The following is a 19733-nucleotide window of genomic DNA, read 5'->3' on the forward strand; positions in this document are numbered from 1 at the left end:
TCGCTTCGCTCGCTCGTAAATGCATATTTTGACATCACACCCAACTGTAAAGTTTGATGCTTAAGCGATATCTTGTATGATGTATGAAGAGAAACAAATATTGAAATCATCCCTGATAATGTAATCACAATGTAGGGGTATAATGTATACCAATGTCTAAAAATTGTATATTTTCGCTTTGAGATTTCCCACTGTAGGTGCCCTTTTTTCCAGAAAGTGCCCTTTTTTTGTTGGTGCCCCCCCCCCCCATTTTGAAAGTCGCTCGGCCGTCCCTGTTTATAAACGTTTATTGTTTATATTGTTTCTTATTTTACTGTCAACCATTTTTCTGTATGTCTTGTTTTCTCCTCCTTAATGTTCTCCTGTCTCTTCTTCTTCTTCTTCTCCTTCTTTTTATTCATTTTATCATATCACTTTAATTACTGCATGTCTTAATTTGGGTATTTTAAATTGTACTATTTTGATGTAAATGTATGTTAAATGTTGCAGTTTGATTTGTAAGTTCAAGATGTGTCCGCTTATAGCTGTGGCTTTGGATTTTTATCAATAATAACCTTATCAATTCAATTCAATTCAATTTAAAGCTTGCTATGCGGATTTAGCTTACTGAGTATTTTGTGCTGTAGAAATGGGTCTATCCTACATGTAAAGAACACTTGATATCACTGTTCATCCCCACTACGTGCAATTATAATACATTAGTTAAACACATTATAGATCGAAAGTACTTTGATTATTTTCAAATTGTTGGAATTATCCTTTTAAATTTCATAAAATTGATCTTGCATTATCACTTGGTCAAATCCTGATCCTAAGCATCTTGTGAAAGCCAAAAGCTTGCCATAATAAAGCTCAATTTAAGTAATAGCTACCTCTTGAATTAATCTGGTCTTAATCCCCTAAATAATGCTATTTACGACAGACTATTATGTCCATAAGACTATTATAATAAACAGTATCACACTACATGGCTTGAATAGGTAACATGTATAATTAACAGACTTTGTATCTAATTAAAACTTCATTCTCTAAACTTCCAACAATTTTTGAATAATTATATAGTATGTATCGCCAGGCGCATTATTTTTCTATTATGTGTTTTCTTCGACTGTCACCTAGTTACAGATTGAATTCAACCCATGAATTAAATACACCTTTGGCGAAGGACATGGCATATCAATTAAAAGTGGTGTATCTAAAGATAAATAAAATCTTCGAATCACTTGGGGCAAATGCTGCCAAGAAATGAAGGGAGAATGGCGAACGGGCTTTATCTACATTTTTCTGGACATTTTTCTGGACCTTCATAAGCCCGCCGCCGGCGCGCCGGCCCCATCTTATGTTGGATATGCCACTGCAGATTGTGTATGCAACTATAACAAGTGGGAATCTGAAAAGATTATCTTTCCCTTACCCTCTTGCTCTTGGAGAACAATTTTCTGATTCCTGCCCAACAGCAGGTCTCAAGGGTCTCAGAATGATCTTCAACTTCCTCCTCGAAAGACAAAGATCGGGGTCTGGATTTAGCAGAGCCCATTTTGAAAATTGCCAAAAGGTTTCGAAATAATTTGCGAAAATCGCTCAATAAGCTATGTGCGCAAGAGAAATGAATCTAGATTGTCATAAAATTGTATGGGCAGTACTAGCGGTAACCAGAGATACGCGCATGCGCACTGTTAATCATAATGCGCGCTTGCCTCTACGTCAACAATGGTAAGGATGCGCGCGCAGCAAAAAGTTTAGTAAGTTTGTCGAGGGCAGCGCAATGCGTGAATCTTAAAAAGAACACATGCAGGTCAAATATTTGAATGTATTTCTATAAGATAAGTAGTTCGTTAACTCTAGATATCATATAGTATATTCAAACTGATTATTTTGTATGATATCCTTTAATCTATTTAGGTACTTCGAAATCAAATCACTTTGATAAACATAGGTCTCTATTTAAGTCAGCAATGCACCTAAGGGTGCACCTAAAATATGAGGGCAATATTGGGAGATCTTTTTATGACAAAATTGGCTCAGGAAAATATACAACTTCAGAATTAATGTTCAGTTATTGGTCAAGTTTGCTGCTGCTGAAAGCCAATAGAGTATAAACAATGAATTCGTTTTACAATATCCTGTTATTGGAGTCGGAGTAATAATTGAAGCAACTTTGGTTTTCATGCAGGGAGAACAGTATAGTTAATAAATAAATGAATATTACATGTATTTGTAACATTACTGTTTTGATTATCATTATCATTACTATTATTATTATTGATATTTACTGTTATTTTTATTATCATTATTATTATTACTGTTATATTATAATCATTTACCCTATGACTGTTATTATATACCTCACTTAAGAAATCCAGCCATCTGATTGGTCGAATTGCATTCATAAACTTCAACTGTTCCTGTAAAATTCCCGGTAACCATGCTTAAAACATTTCATTATTTTTAATAACCATGGTTATTAAAAAAATAGGTCAGTCTCCATGGTTACCCCATAGGTTTACATGTTAAAAAATGGTTTGAGCGATGGAGGATACCATACGTGTGCGAAAAATTGGTCGGCAATTTCAATACAATTGAATCTCGATCGATCTTACCGACAATTTTATCTTGCATTGTTGACATGAAGACGAAAATAAACTCTCAAAAACAAAACAACAACATCTGCCGATAGATCTTGATCTAAGTTCGTGCCAATATGCATTGCAAAAGTAAAAGAAGGGTCCGTTTCATGGAGCTTTTGCGAAGCATCCCTCACGCGGAGCCGTTTTCAATCGTTTTTAATGTATATATTGGAGAAAACTGCCAAGCATGTTAACGGTGCGCGATAGCCAAGCGATCTAAGCGTTGGTTTTCGATACATCTCTTGTTGTACGCAAGAGTTCGAATCCCGTCTTCGACATAAATGTGAATTATTTTTTATTTTTTATTTTTTAGTCTATTTTTTTTCGGCATATAAAAGTATTAATGACTGCTTTAATATTCGAGAAATAGTTGTTTTCATACGCTCTCGGGAAGGTTACAATTGGGCTATTCCCCTCGGCAAGCCTCGGGGAATAGCACAATTCTAACCTTCCCTTGAGCGTAATAAAACAACTATTTCTCTCAAAGCAGTCATTAATACTATACTATGATTATTACTGCTAATATTATCTTTACTATTTTTGTAGTTATTTTGTAGTTATAATCATTATCGTCATTTTAATTATTATTAGCATTATTATCAGAACTATTACTAAAGTGTATTACTATTATTGTTGTTCTTCTCCTTCTTTGTCTTGTTGTTGTTGCATCACTTGCATTGTATTATTATCATCATCAGTCTTATTATTTATAATAGTTTATTTTCAATATTTACTATAAAGCTCAGTACCAAGAGCTAAAAAAATTATTGCCAAACAATAGGAAACCAACGTCTACTTCACTTACGTGCCTCTTACTATATTCGTATCCATCATCAGGCGCGGATCTAGGATTTTCCAATAGGGGGGGGGGGGGGGGGGGGGGGGGGGCCGGAAATTTGAAAATTGCGCAGACCGTTTTTCAACTCAACATACCAATCCTGACAAGGTCATATTAGAAGCACCATACCGGTACAATTGTTGACATTTTCACCGGGGGGGGGGGGGGGGCTTTCACAATTCGGCTAGTGAGCGAAGCGAGCGAGCAAAAATTTGAGGGTAATGTTTTTTTTGTGAGAGTGTTATTTATCACCAAAATAAAGGGGAAAGATATAAAAAAAAAAAATCATATTCGGGCAGCTCGCTCCCCCCCCCCCCCCAATTACGAGCGAAGCGCAGAAGCATTGATGTTTCATGAAATTATTAGAGAAAAAATATGATTCGTTGTACCATTCTCGACTCCTAATCCTAGTCTAAATTTAGTTCCTCCCCCCCCCCCCCTCCTCCCCCCCCCCCTCCCGCGCGAAGCGCGGAAGCTTTGACCTTTCATTAATTATAAGAGAAAGAAGACGACTTGTTGTACCATTCTCGATTCTTAGTCATTGTCTGAGTTCATCCCCCCCCCCCCCCTCCAGCGCAAAGCGTAGAAGCTTAACGTTTCATTAAATTATTAGAGAAAGAAGACGATTTGTTGTACAATTCTCGACTCTTAATCCTTGTCTGAATTCAGCTCCCCCTCCAGCGCAAAGCGCAGAAGCTTTGACGTTTCATTGAATTATTAGAGAAAGAAGACGATTCGATGTACCGTTCTGGACTCTTAATCCTTGTCTAAATTGAGTCCCCCCCCCCCCCCTCCCACGCGAAGCGCGGAAGCTTTGACCTTTTATTAATTATAAGAGAAAGAAGACGACTTGTTGTACCATTCTCGATTCTTAGTCATTGTCTGAGTTCATCCCCCCCCCCCCTCCAGCGCAAAGCGTAGAAGCTTAACGTTTCATTAAATTATTAGAGAAAGAAGACGATTTGTTGTACAATTCTCGACTCTTAATCCTTGTCTGAATTCAGCTCCCCCTCCAGCGCAAAGCGCAGAAGCTTTGACGTTTCATTAAATTATTAGAGAAAGAAGACGATTCGATGTACCGTTCTGGACTCTTAATCCTTGTCTAAATTGAGTCCCCCCCCCCCTCCCACGCGAAGCGCGGAAGCTTTGACCTTTTATTAATTATAAGAGAAAGAAGACGACTTGTTGTACCATTCTCGATTCTTAATCATTGTCTGAGTTCATTCCCCCCCCCCCCCTCCGGCGCAAAGCGTAGAAGCTTAACGTTTCATTAAATTATTAGAGAAAGAAGACGATTTGTTGTACCGTTCTCGACTCTTAATCCTTGTCTGAATTGAGTCCCCCCCCCCCCTCCCGCGCAAAGCGCGGAAGCTTTGACGTTTCATTAAATTATTAGAGAAAGAAGACGATTCGATGTACCGTTCTCGATTCTTAATCATTGTCTGAATTCAGCTCCCCCCTCCAGCGCAAAGCGCAGAAGCTTTGACGTTTCATTAAATTATTAGAGAAAGAAGACGATTCGATGTACCGTTCTGGACTCTTAATCCTTGTCTGAATTGATTTCCCCCCCCCTCCCACGCGAAGCGCGGAAGCTTTGACGTTACATTAAATTATTAGAGAAAGAAGACCATTCGTTGTACCGTTTTCGATTCTTAATCATTGTCTGAATTCAGTTTCCCCACCCCCTCCCGCGCGAAGCGCGGAAGATTTGACGTTTCATTAAATCATTAGACAAAGAAGACGATTCGTTGTACCGTTTTCGACTCTTAATCCTTGTTTGAATTGAGTCCCCCCCCCTCCCGCGCGAAGCGCGGAAGCTTTGACGTTTCATTAAATTATTAGAGAAAGAAGACGATTCGATGTACCGTTCTGGACTTTTAATCCTTGTCTGAATTGAGTCCCCCCCCCTCCCACGCGAACCGCGGAAGCTTTGACGTTACATTAAATTATTAGAGAAAAATGACGATTCGTTGTACCGTTCTCGATTCTTAATCATTGTCTGAATTCAGCTCCCCCCTCCAGCGCAAAGCGCAGAAGCTTTGACGTTTCATTAAATTATTAGAGAAAGAAGACGATTCGATGTACCGTTCTCGATTCTTAATCATTGTCTGAATTCAGCTCCCCCCTCCAGCGCAAAGCGCAGAAGCTTTGACGTTTCATTAAATTATTAGAGAAAGAAGACGATTCGATGTACCGTTCTGGACTTTTAATCCTTGTCTGAATTGAGTCCCCCCCCCCCCCACGCGAAGCGCGGAAGCTTTGACGTTACATTAAATTATTAGAGAAAAATGACGATTCGTTGTACCGTTCTCGATTCTTAATCATTGTCTGAATTCAGTTTCCCCACCCCCTCCCGCGCGAAGCGCGGAAGCTTTGACGTTTCATTAAATCATTAGAGAAAGAAGACGATTCGTTGTACCGTTCTCGACATGTCAGAATTTTCAAAAATGTTTCTTTGTCTGCTCCTATTTCGTCCTCTTACTGCCCCTACCGCCCCTAGCTACGCATGCTTTAACGGGGAAATCAAACAATAATGATTGTGATAGCACACAATTAGGTCAGTAGAAATGAAAGGGGAAAAAAGATCTTTTACACCGACCATGGAATAATCACGACCGGGAGCGTCATATCATAGTTTTGTGTTATCGGGCGAGGGCCGGCGCGTAGCGTGGCCCTCTATCGGGCCCACGATCGCCGCCCATGTCCATGATTACTACCGACATGAGTTCAAATATAAGTACAAGCGAGTTGGTATGAGCTGAATCCAAATGAATGGCAAAATAAGAGTTGTGAAGCGGCCCTACCGTTAATTTAAAATTTGACTGTTGAGTATATAGCTTCTATTTGAAAGACATCCAATATATTGTGCCCTTTTCAATTTTTTCAAAAAGCAGGGGCTATTTTTAACGTTTAACTTTGAATCCGTGGCTCGAGATTTTATGCGGCCGGCCCGGCCCCCTCTATTCAATAACGTTTCCCAATTCTTCTGGAATGACCCCAAATTTCCTGATTACAGTTTTTCCCTTATTCGTCGTTACTGTCACTTAGCGCCATTTCCTTGTCCTTCCCCTTTCTTTAATACCCGACTTTTCTCTTCCCCCTCCCCCCCCCCCCCCCACCCACTTAGTGTTATCTCGGGTACGCGCATGCATGTTCCCTCTCTTTGAAAGCACCCCTTTATCTTCGGTGTGTAAAGTCAGTGCGGGCCGGATTTTTGTGTATTACGGGCCGGACTTTGTTGCGTGAAAAGTAACCCTTTATCGGAGATTTTGGAACACAAATACGGTCCCTCTGACCCCGGAGTGGGAGTGAGGTGGGGGGGGGGGGGGGTTATCTTCTTTTTCTTTTCTCCTTTTTTTTTCTCTCTCTCTCTCTCTCTTCTTTCTTTTCTCTTCTCTTTTCTCTTCTCCTTTTTTTCTTCTCTTCTCCTTTCTTTTTTTCTCTTCTTTTTTTTTGCGCCGCCAATAGGGGGGGGGGGGGCCGCGGCCGTTTCGCCCCCCCCCCTGGATCTGCCACTGATCATAATTGCCAGTTTGCTTTATGTATACATTTATCCATACATCAAAGAGGAAATGATAAAGATGCGCCTAAACTACAAATGGACTAGGCTTAATTGTTGTATTGTATTGAGCTTTTCCACTCGAGGCCAGCGACTCGATGACAAAGATTTAGCTAGTAATGAAATATGAAGTTTAACAAATGCATGATTAATGTATAATTCTATTGCGCATATCAAAAAGGAGACCAATTATACATGTAGAATGTACAGTATATAAAATATGGCTCTCGCAATTATATAAAACCATCAAATTGACCTTTTCCCTGGCTAATGTATCATTCCCAAGATATAATGGATAATTCATTTGTACCGAACGTCATGTAAATTAATTATCACGACTAGGCATTTCCAAGGTTTGTAAGTCAGACCTTGTGGAATATGGCTGTAGTAGTACATGAAAAGAAATAAAAGATGAACCAACAATTCATTTATTTTCATAATTTCGGGTTAATTTCCGAATGAGGACAAAGAAAGTCAACGAATATGGCTACATGTACTGCACATGTCTGTAAAGCATAGACGTACGAGTGGGAGGGGGGGGGGGGGAAAGCTATTTTTAAGGATTATAAAAATAGAATTATTCAAGCAGCCTTCACTTCTTGGATATATTTGTAATTTAATTGGTAAATACATCTTCTATCTAAATCCTAAAATAAAAACTTGTTGTATTGCCCTTTGGGTGCCAAAACATGGGTCGGGCGGTCGGAAAAGTATTTTTTTTTTAAACTTTTTTTTTGTCGCCCTCTTTGGGCCGATATATTTCAGATTTAAATGTTTTTTTTGTTTCTCCTTTTTTTCCCGCCCTCTTTTGGCTGATATTTCTTAGTTTTTAATGCTTTAATACATGTGTTTCAACGTCACCATTCCATTGATATATTTTTTTTCACCTCATAATCATCCATGGTTTGCACGAGTGAGAATTTTGGAATAATTTGATTATATGCATTTTTATTCATCAATAAAACAAAATCTAAAAAACGGTTAAAAAAAAAAAAAAAAAAAAAATTTAAATGCCGACCGTAGATTTTCAGATTTTGGGCCGGTCGCAAAGGGCAATACAACAAGTTTTTATTTTAGGCCTAATGTTGTTCCGACAGAATTCCTTTTCCATTTATCCAGTCACTTTTTCTTTTTGTCTTGATCCGATTGCTCCTAATTAAGATATGTTATCTTTCTCTCTTGTATATGCTTTCTTTTGCTTCCCTCCCCTTCCCGTTCCCAATTACCAATATTTCACTCTTTTTCAATTTGCCTCAAAATCTTTCTCTCTCCATCCACCTATATCTCTTCTTCTCATTATATATATTCTAGGGGGTGTTTCAAAAAGATTCTAAGTCGAACTTAACTCTGAGTTGGACTTTTATATTACGGAGAGCCATTTGTAGCCTTAAAATGAAATATATTCAAAAGCAAAATCCAAGTATTTTAGACTTTTCATAAATTCCACATCAAGAACATGAAATCCCACGATAATAGAAATATGAATAATTTGAATCAACATTTCATGCCTTTTAAAATAATTTTTACAAAACATTTTCAATGATGCTAATGGCTTTCCATAATTTTTAAGTCCAAATTAGAGATAAGTTCAACCTAGGATCTTTGTGAAACGTTAATTCCATCGATTTACTTTTCTCTTTTTTATATCCCAAAATCTAAGCACATATCTATTGTGTGTCTACTTGTCTTTTTTTTCTTCTCCAAAACAACAAAACTTGCTCCTAAAATGTAGAAATGGGTTAGTTGATATTCATGTAACCAGGTAAAGAGACATTGACCCCCTCCCTAGAACACTATGCATTTTATTGCAATTCTTCTCTTCCCTTCTCTGCTACTCCTACCCCTCCTTCCACCTTTTATCTGTCTATTAACTATGTATGCTTGTGTGTGTGTGCATATGTGATGGTGTGTGTGTGTGTGTTGGGTGTATGTGTACACATTCTGTAGGTAATCGGTAATCATTCGTATTTTCTTACCCTTTTTTTTTCTTTACTTTAATACAGGGAACCGTTCACAAACGTATGCTTCTTCGTGGATACTCTCACCATTTTATTGAACAATTATTATTTTGTTTTATACTAAATCTGTTTCAAATTTTGACATTCATGTATTATCATTGAAAAACCTATTATATGTATTTTGAATGTTTTTATTAAAATGGTTGAACACGTTTTTGCTATATGACATCTACCTTGATCATCAATTTTGCTAAAAAAGTATTGTTATGAGCTTTGCACTTGTATTAGTTTTCTTAATACATTAACGTTGGGATAATATATACTGCTACAGGAAATTAAGTTCTTTTACATGAAAAATTATTCATTGTCTGGAGAAGCAAAGGAGACATCATGATTCATTGATCATAAATAGTTTAGAGCAAGAAATGTGTGTATACATGGACCATTCACAGATTCCCCAAGTTCAGATTCCAGGGAAGACTGATAGTAAGCACTAAAAAAAAAAAAAAAAAAAAAAAAAAAAATTCCCCCTCAACCACGCCCCCCTTAAGTAAAAAAAGGGAAGAGGATTCGGGGGGAAAATGGCATCTAACAACATCCCCCCCCCCCTTTTGAGTAAAAAAAATTGGGAAATAATAGGGAAAAATAGGGAAGAATAGAGAACATATGGGGAATCGGGAGAAGAAAAAAAGTAGAAAAAAAATTGGGTAAAAAAAAAAAAAAAAAATCGGAGAAAAAAAAAAAACAATTGGGAAACCGATTAAAATTGGGTTTTATCAGGCCTGGATTCATAGCGGTTTCATGACACAAAATAACTGAATCACAATGAATCACACAGAATCATGATGACAAGGAACATTTAATATACCTGTATATAAAGACCTCTCAAGGTGTTTAAAGACAGGTGGTCTTTACATACAGGTGGTCACTAAAGCGGGTTTCACTATACGGTACATGTATTTCAACTATGAATTCAAACATCATGACCACATTGCCACAGGAATTTTTTCCATATATGGTGATATCAATCAAGGATGGATCCAGAAATTCTCTGACAGAGTGAGGGGGTGGGGGGGGGGGGGTGCCAAGAACAATTTTTTTTAACGAGCCCCCCCCCCCCCTTACGGGAAAAAAGTAATTAGTTTGTGCTTTTAGGCCTTGTCCAGTTTGTAATTTATTCTAGATTAAAAAGAAAAAAGGAAAAATAACAAACCTGTTGCAAAACATGTGACTATATTAAAACACTCATAATCGTATATACTTTATGTTTAAAACATTTCACTAGCTGTACTTTTTTCATTCATTCAAAGGTAGTTTTGGTGGCCTTTTTGGAATTTAAATGAATCAGGACAGTACATGCACAACTTAATTTTGAAAGTGAATCAGGGAATATTCTAGTGCAAGACTCCTACTCAAAGAATGGGTACCTTAGCTTGTAATTAAACACTCGTGAAAGATGTTTATCACCCCATGTCCACACACAACAAATTCATCATATAACTATCCCGAAACAGTATAGTTATACCGTTTCGGGATAGTTAATACAACCAAATTGTGTGTGTGGATGCTTACTAACGAAACGCGGGTTTGGGCATCATTTTGAACTAGAAGTCAATAGAGAATCACGCCTAATAAGCGAGTTCACGGTTGCAGTCTGAGCATGAGCAGATCAAGGTCATTGCAGAACAAATTGTGAAATACACGGAGACGAAATACTGGATACGTGCTCATGAAAGTTATGTAATCGTTATTCATTCTTGCACATTCAGTGCAATCCATGATACACAGGTGGAAGTATTCTTTCAAAGGGGAAAACAAAGGCTATGTTATATAGCACCTTCATCGCTGTAGGAATGATTATTTCACAATGTACAAAGTGGGACCTCTTCATGTTTTGAAGATCTGTGGATATTCGGGGTCATTGCAGTAATGTGCTAACCGTGAACTGGTCTATTACGGAATGTGCTGTGTGTGGATGTAACTAGTATAACTAGTTAAACTAGATGGTATAATGGTATAACTGGGCGGAGTTTTACGTGACCGCACGCGAAAGGAGACCTGACCTCTCTTTTCCGCATTCATTTCATGACAGCAGTAGTAAAACTGCGCACTTATACAACGTTTCGCTGTAGAGTTTCGGAATTACTTTCTGGTCTGTGTGGACACCCTGGAATTTGTACGATGATTCTTTATAGGACGTTTCTTGTGTGTGGACACCCTGACATTTATACGATGATTCTTTATACGACGTTTCTTTATAGAGTTTCGGGATAAAAAAATTGTGTGTGAACACGCTGTCAGTCACAATAGCACAGGCTGAGATGAAGATGATTAGACGGAAGGACAAGACCTCTCTACATGACAGAAAGGAGAATGAAAATCTCATCTAACTCTTAGGAAGTTAGGAATGACAAAAATCATATACCTCAGTAACACCAACGTCGCAAGTGTGGAAGAACATCAGATAAAAAATGTTCCCTGAAAAGCATGGCTCTTGAAATGCTTTCATATTCTAAATATGGCATTAAACAACGTAAATATCGGGACAGATTTTTATGACACATGTTCGTGTAGCCCCATATTTATCTTTTTGTGTACAGGTGCTTGTAATTTTACCAAGACTTGGCCAAATTTCTTATCATTTTGATGATTCCAGAACCTAGCAGTACACACCAATACTTATAGGCCTATGGTAGATGAGCAACCTTTTATGATCGATTCCACACTGTTTCTTTAACAATGCAATTGCATGACCAGAACTCAACTTTATCTTTAAAGGTACCGGTATTACAAAGTTGAACATATTGGGGAGCATATGCGATCCTACAATGTTCAGTGATCGTTGTCGCGGTTGCAATCGAGTCTAAAGTTATGAAATTGTAAATAATACATTTAGGTCAAGATATTAATTAAGCTATGAAACAATGTTTCTTGACTATAATCGACCGATTAGGTATTCACGTTTGGAAATTATATATCACAACTACATATTCTGAGATTTCCATGGTCGCAGCTACCATTGTACGGCCGTAGGCGCTATTTGAAATTCATCAAAATTTACCGGGAGCACTTGAAAGTAGAAGTGCTTTAGGGACTAAATATTTTAGTGTTTATAATACATCCAAAGGGGCATCCAAATATATCAAAATTGTAAAGAATCACTATCCACCCAATTTTCAAAATTTCCCAAAACTTTGTATTACTATGTATGGTTACTTATCTTATGTTTATATTTGTGTTATATGTTTTTTGATTTTTGTTTCTTTTTATTTAATGTTCGTTTTTTTTTTTCTTCTTTTTTAAAATCTTTGCTTACATGTATATGCTATGAATGCTTTGGGAACTATGCGTGTACAAGGCCTAAGGGCTTTATTTATGTAGTTCCCCATTTCATTTCTAAATTTGTTCATGAATAATTTTGTATCTTTTGTATCAATGTAATTTTTAATCGATAATGAAATAAATGCGAATTCAGTTCAATTCAATTAACAAGCTTGAGTTCCGGTAAAGAATATAATTAATTTGTCAGCTTTTTTAATGTCACTTTGGAAGAATGCCATAGTGAAGAGGTCCCCTAAATATGATTGCTCTTCTAATGCCATTATATTTTGAATATATGACAAGAAATAGCTGAGAGCTTTAGACCAAACAAAAATGCCAAATGAGTGTGTAGTCCCAGATACCCATTTCTGTGAGCTATGCATGTGATTTTCGACATGACTGTCTAACAATATACCTCAACACACTCTACATGTAAGACCCAAAGTCAAATATGATTTCATAGAACAATCACAGCTGCACAAGTAAAAAACTACTAAGATAGGTTTACTTTAATTACAATTGTCAAATTTGCACTTCATAATTTTTTGGTGGACAGTTGCTAAAATCGATTTTGATTTATCATTATTGATTTACCAATAGAAGCCATTGGACATGACTGTGTTACAATATACCTCAACACACTCTACATGTAAGACCCAACGTCAAATATGATTTCATAGAACAATCACAGCTGCACAAGTAAAAAACTACTAAGATAGGCTTACTTTAACTACAATTGTCAAATTTGCACTCAACAATTTTTTGGTGGACAGTTGCTAAAATCGATTTTGATTAATCATTATTGATTTACCAATAGAAGCCATTGGATTTTGGGAACACGAATGCGGGGGAGGGGGCCGGGCTTAGCACTTCAAAAAAATTGAAATTACCATATTATTCTTTACACTTCACTTGACATGTATGCAAATTTTCGCGGCGATTGGTTGTTTCACGGCCGAGATCATAAGGGGGCCCCCCCCCCCCCCAGGGCTATGCAGTTTCAAAATAGCCCGGGCTAAAAAGGGTTAACCTAAACACACTATTAGTTAATGGTTAATCCACGAATGAAGTTTGAAGTATGGTAAGAGCAGGAAATTGATGGCTGAGCAATGGTTGCAGGAGCATGCGTCATACAACCAATTTTAAGAAGTCATATCATCACTCAGACTTTGTCAAGTGCTGCCTCAACACCAATGAATATCCTTTGGCAAGACATTAATCTACATTCCGTCGGTGGGGTGACAAAACCTTGTATCTCAAAAATCATGAATTTTCAGGAGAGCGAAAAAACTTTCCTGTCTCAACAAATTTAGTGCTGTGACACCGTTCTTTCTTTTTAAAACTGGAATATTTAAACAATTTTTAATGTCATTGTTGAAATACAGTAAAATAATTGATTTTATATTTGAAAGTGAGTTACAAAGTTTTTGCGTTTATTTACATTGATACAAGTTTTTAGTTTGTATTCAAATTGAGATACAAGTTCTTAATTTCAACTCTGGATGAGTTACCAGGATTTGGTTGAATAAGTTACAAGGATTTGAATACACTAACTTCGGTACTGATAGGCCGTGTGTGAGTTATACGAGGAAAAGGAATTACGTATCTTATGTTACGAGGTTTTGTCAGTGCAGCTTCAAAGGGGGTTAAAGTTACGAGATTTAGTTTAAGAGTGTTTGTGTGGAATTTGTGAAAAAACCGAGAAGGAGGCGTTCCATGGATTTATGAGGTGGTGTCGTAGGCCATTACATACAAAATTATGCAAAAAAATCAAAATCTCAGAAAATTGAGATACAAGGTTTTGTCACCCCACCGACGATTTGCCACTCTCCACCCAGGTGCTAAATGGGTACCGGTAGGAAGGAATTTCTTGAATTTCACCGAAATCAGTAGCCCACCAGAGCCGGAGTGCCTTAAACACCTTGCGTGGTGGATATGAGCCCTATAAAAATATCCAATATTATTATCATAAATATTATCATTATAACATTTTAGTAATTTCAATACAATGGCTCCATAACTAATTTTTTTATTTACCTTCCATTTGTTGTGAGTTGTCTGGCAAAGTCTATAGCTGTAGCAGAATCACCAACGTCCAGCGGCTTGGACATAGCTCCGTACTGTCCAAGAGGACCGGCGTCACCTTGGTCCTCATCCACGCTTTTCTTCTTACCCCACACAATCACCTGAAGAAAAATAATAGAAATATTTAAAGGTATAGACCAGGTTTGCAAACGCTCCCCTCTCAAAAATGAAATGGAAGCTCTTATTACCAATCTGTGAAAGAATATCTTTTGACTCATATGTGATGATACAAATTTTGCCGGGAAACCGCCTACTAATTGATATATTTGGTAAATTACCATATCTGTCTGGACTGGATAGATATCTCATAGTCCCATATACATCTTTCTGTGTTTGTAACTTTACCAAGACTCTGCCAAATTTCTTATCATTTTGATGATTCCAGAACCTTGCAGTACACACCAATGCATATATACTAGATCATCAACCTTTTCTGATCGATTCCACAACGTTTCTTACACAATGCAATCGCATGACCAGAACTGGGCCCCGTTGCATAAAACTTACCATTGATGGTAACTTTGCCATCAATGGTATCTACCATGGAAACCTTGATTTTGATTGGCTGTTGAGCCCTGTTACCATGGTAGTTGCCATTGATGGCAAAGTTATCATCAATGGTAAGTTTTATGCAACGGGGCCCAGGGCCCAGGTTTGGTCTATACCTTTAAAGAGAAGGTCAAGGAGTTCAGCAATTATATGTCAGCCTCATTTGCAGCCTTGGTGAAATATAACATCAGGTTTGGAAGACCAAATAATCCAGAATTTTGGCAGTGTCAAAATCTAGATGGAGCAAAATGGTTTATCAATACAATATAGTACTTTGGAGTAGGAGTCATTCATGCAGTGAGTAGAAGCATACCTGCCAACCTTCTACAGCAAGTATTAGAATCTTGAAAGGAAACATTAGGATATTATGATATTTTTACACAATTTTTTTTCAGAAGAAGTTAGGAATCTGGGTATCATAACATTAGTTTTGAGGGCCAAAATATAGCAACCATTCCTGCACATAGGAATGATTAGCCGCTACGTAAAAGTAAAATAATTTAAAATAAAAATGATGAAGCTTACCTTCTTATCTCTGGAGGATGTAGCAAAAAATTGACTATCATGAGACCAAGAGCATGCCCAGATGATACGTGAATGTACCGATGTCTTCTTATCGGTGTGTGCTATCAACCGATATGGATTATCTATTGAAATCAGTAAGAAACAAAGAGGGTTTAATTTGGTGGGCCAAAATTGTATAGTGCAAATTCGTGTTAATAATAATAACGGCAACAACATTGACAATGATAATACTACTTCTAATAATACAAATAATGGTAATAATAATAATGATAATGTAGATGTGCCGTGGTCGAGTGGTTAAGTCGCAGGACTGTCGATCACAAGGTCCGCGGTTCGAGACCCGCCACGGCACTAATATCCTTTGGCAAGACATTGATCTACATTTGCCACACTCAACCCAGGTGATGTAAATGGGTACCTGGCAGGAATTAATTCTTTGAAATGCTAGAGCGCCGCAATGGCAGCACAGCTAAAGCCAGGGTAATAATCTCCAAGTTTGGAAGCGCTTAGTGATTCTAATAAGCGCTATATAAAAACTGAGTATTATTATTATTATTATTATTATAATGATAATAACTATAATGTTGAGAAAATCAATAATAACCATTATCATCATCATAATTATCATCCTGAGCATCATCAAAATTTATGATAATAATGATATTAGATGTTTTTATAGCGTTCACATCCACAGCTCAAGGTGTTTAAAGCACTCTAATATTAAGAAAAAATAAAAAAATAAAAACCCAACGATTTTGAACCCCCTCAATGCGCTGCCAACTTAAGGATTATAAAGCTCTTTTTTTTCTTCGAAATTCCTAGCATTGTGTGCGGTGTGTGCAATAGCTTTTGCCCTTCCTACTCATGCATCTGGAATATTTTGGGGCTCTGAATCAAAAGTTATTAAAGGAAACCTAAACCCAAAGAATAGGTGTAGGTATTCTGAAAAATGAGATATTCCTCCCCTTTGATGTACAATATTCCTTACGAAAATGTACAAGATATATATAAATGAAGATATTCCTGGCATGATGTGATGCCTGTCAGCATGACATGGGCGCAGCCATTTTCTTAAAAATGTGATGTATCTGTTGAAGTTGTACATGTACCATGCACCAAGCTTTAGTTGGAAAGAATTTTTAAATCAATAACGAAACCTTTACTTTTCAATGAAAAAAATAACAACTGAGATGATAGAAATTATATTAGGTGAAAAATAAATAACAAGGGCACAATTGTAACAAATTCATTTATATATACTACACTATAGCAGTTGACAAATTTATTTCATTTATGAGAAACCTTCAACCCAGAAGAGCACTAACTAATTTATGCAATTTGCGTTCTGGCAATTATAGTACAAAGGATAATAGCAGGTGAATGAAGTGCTTTATCACCACACACGTCTGGGAAAGAAGCATCCATAAATTTGAATACATTTACTTGATAAACGACTTCGCATAGTACGTCACATTATCAAGAAAATGGCGATGCCCATGTCGTGCTGAGAAACTGTACTTTATTTTTGCTTTATACCTCTCTCATACACTTTGGTGGGGAATCTTGTAGATGTATGGGTAATAACATAATAAATCTCTCAGAATAAGTAAAGTTATTACTTGGGGTTCGGTTTCCTTTAAGCCAAACCACGAAATGTGGGATGATTGTCGTGAAAGGGATTCGGTAACTTTGTCTCAGATTCTGAATCAAAATCCTGGATTTAGCTCATGCTGCAATCATAATTATAAACCTTTAGGTCAGTCAGGAACCCAATGACTTTTACAAGCCGATCCCCTGTCTGATTATCAAGATATTTAATCGAAAACAAATTTTGCGTTTTCCTAACAGTTTTCAAAACACTACAGTCTATTGGGGAAAACGAGTATGGTAAAACCGGTCACTCAAAGATATTTACTTTTTTGAGGCAATTCTTGATCATTTTTTAAGCACAATTTTTGTTAGGTCTTCAATATACCACCATATCACAAACACTGGTAACACGTAGGGCTGTGCATCTCAGATTTAACATTTAACTTTTGTATGCACTTCTTGATCATTTTGAAGCGCATTTCTAGTTATCACTATTTCCATCATTATCATCAATTTTATTATTATCATTATCATTATGCCATTAACAAATATACATGTTTAAGCGTCCCCGCCCACTTCCTTTTCGGGGGCCGCCTCATGGGCCTACTGCTAAAATGATATACTTCTGATTTAAAAAAAATAAAAAAATACCTGCGGCCATCTTGAAAAATGGGTATATTGAAGCGGCCATTTTGAAGAAAAAAATGGTGTAAGCAATAGTGAGCACTAATTGTTTTTTTTTTGGCTCCCGAAAATTTTAAAAAATCGCACCCCCCCTTCTTTGAGCGCCATGGGAGGGGGCCCATCTCCAAAAAAGGGTAAAATTTACCTGTTTTTACTCTTTTTTTCTCACAGGAGATCACCCCCCCCCCCCATCCGCCACTAGTATACAGTCAGTATTTGCTATACATTCTTTTTGTTTTAACTTTTTCAAATTTTCCGGGGGTGGACGATCCCCCCTAACAAAAATTGAGGCCGGGGAAGAGCCCCCGCCCCCGGGATCGCCGCCCCTGATCAACATACACGAACTGATCTATACATGGAACGTCTAGCTTCAAAGGGTATGCATGCCTGTGAGGTAGACAAAAAAGATGAAATGATTTTGAATAATTCACTATTAAAGATAAACTTGAGTTCTGGTAAAAAAAAGAAATTAATTCTCACAGAATCAAACGAAACTTACACTGAATGTTCAAGATTACAAATAAATGACATGTGCCAAACAATTTTGGAAGAAAATGTATACTGGCTGAGTAATGAGCATAGAAAAGACTAGGAAATGAAGGTAGTACCAGCCCCGACACCATGTGTGTTGTCCCATATATAGCTTTCTGTGTACAGTGCTTGTTACTTTACCAAGACTCTGTCAAATTTATTATGATTCTGATGACTCCAGAACCTTGCAGTGCACACCAATACTTACATGCTACATGATCAACTGTTTCTGATCCTTTCCACACCTTTTCTTTCACAATGCAATCGCATTACCAGTACTAAAGTTTATCTTTAATGATTACAGAAATGGATAGAAATCGAGTGTGCAATTGATTAGGCCTGCATGTTATATGTATTTATATATATTCATATTAAATGTATGAACATTCAGCTAGTTGACCTGGGGCTCCTTTTAAATTGTAACGACTGACGCTAAAACATAATGTACTTCTCGGCATTACACCGAGGGTAAACATGCCAAAATTCGGCGTAAAGATTCATAAATGAATGATACACGCCAATAAAACAAAAACAACAGCAACAAGTCCCCAGACATATAATAATCGTATGTAAAACGAATTGCACAAACACACACACACGCACGCACATACGCTCCTAAACACACGCACACACGCGCGCACACACCACCACACACACACACGCACACACGCACGCACACACACACAAACACACGCTTGACTGCGCATAACCTTCGAGCTTAGAGTCGGTGTTTTTTCAGTTGCGTAACACATTTCTCCTTGTATCGTGAGCTTGAATTAATGCGTCCTCCGACCCTTCTCTAGCTGCGGACTGACCACACAGGACTTCCTAACTTATTTCCGTAGTTTATGCATAGTCCTATATGTATAGTATGGTTGAAAATAAGGCGCAGAAAAACTGTACCTGCACAAACTTCAGGATGGGATTTTATATTTCTCTATGTGTCACCATCTTTCTCGTTTTGTTCTACTGCATTTATATATCTGAAAGGAGAAGATCGGAGACATTCCTTTTGACAACATTCAAAGATGGGGATTGGGTAAGTCGCTCAGATTCAATGATGACCTATAGGTAGATGGTACACTGTTGGCCCAAAAGCTACATTTTGTTTGCCTCTTTTCACGAAGTGGCCGTTAAAATATGATTTCTTCTTAAAGTGACTCGGTAACATTGCCTCAGATTCTGAAACTAAATCCTGGACTTAGCTCATGCTGCAATCATAATTATAAACCTTTACGTCAGTCATATTAGAAATCCCATGACTTTTACACTTTTACTGTCTGATCATCAAGATATTTATGATTGGAAATCGAATTAAATCAAATTTTACGTTTTCCCAACGTTTTTTTATAACACTATCTTTTGGGGAAAATGAGTATGCATGATAAAACCATTTTTGAGGCACTTCATGATCATTTTGAAGCGCAATTCTTTGGGGCTTCATTATTACACCATATCGCAGACAG

At 37.3% G+C, this 19733-nt stretch overlaps 2 protein-coding genes across 2 annotated transcripts in view; one reads left to right on the forward strand and one right to left on the reverse strand.

Annotated features, from left to right (window-relative positions):
• Positions 1 to 14334: 14334 nt before the first annotated feature.
• LOC115925849 (elongator complex protein 2-like) lies at positions 14335 to 17713 on the reverse strand. The gene is made up of 3 exons (XM_030989858.1): positions 17704 to 17713; positions 15463 to 15584; positions 14335 to 14489 (listed from the first exon to the last, which is right to left on the reverse strand). The coding sequence occupies exons 1-3, from the start codon at positions 17711 to 17713 to the stop codon at positions 14337 to 14339; spliced, it is 285 nt and encodes a 94-aa protein (XP_030845718.1). The 3' UTR covers positions 14335 to 14336.
• Positions 17714 to 19160: 1447 nt separating this feature from the next.
• LOC115925850 (NXPE family member 1-like) overlaps positions 19161 to 19733 on the forward strand; it is a 90045-nt gene continuing 89472 nt past the window's right edge. Inside the window, exon 1 of the mRNA XM_030989859.1 lies at positions 19161 to 19306. Within this exon, the coding sequence (XP_030845719.1) occupies positions 19187 to 19306 (120 nt within the window). The 5' untranslated portion in view covers positions 19161 to 19186. The remainder of the gene's footprint in view (positions 19307 to 19733) is intronic.

Source organism: Strongylocentrotus purpuratus, unplaced genomic scaffold, assembly GCF_000002235.5.
Source record: "Strongylocentrotus purpuratus isolate Spur 01 unplaced genomic scaffold, Spur_5.0 spur5_scaffold_19, whole genome shotgun sequence".
NCBI classification, from domain to species: Eukaryota; Metazoa; Echinodermata; class Echinoidea; order Camarodonta; family Strongylocentrotidae; genus Strongylocentrotus; species Strongylocentrotus purpuratus.

Bases quoted from the DNA above. Each gene is read 5' to 3' on its own strand.
- LOC115925849 (XM_030989858.1), bottom strand. The intron at 14,490-15,462 runs GTAAGCTTCATC...ATTTTTCTTCAG, and splicing joins CATCCTCCAGAGATAAGAAG to GTGATTGTGTGGGGTAAGAA.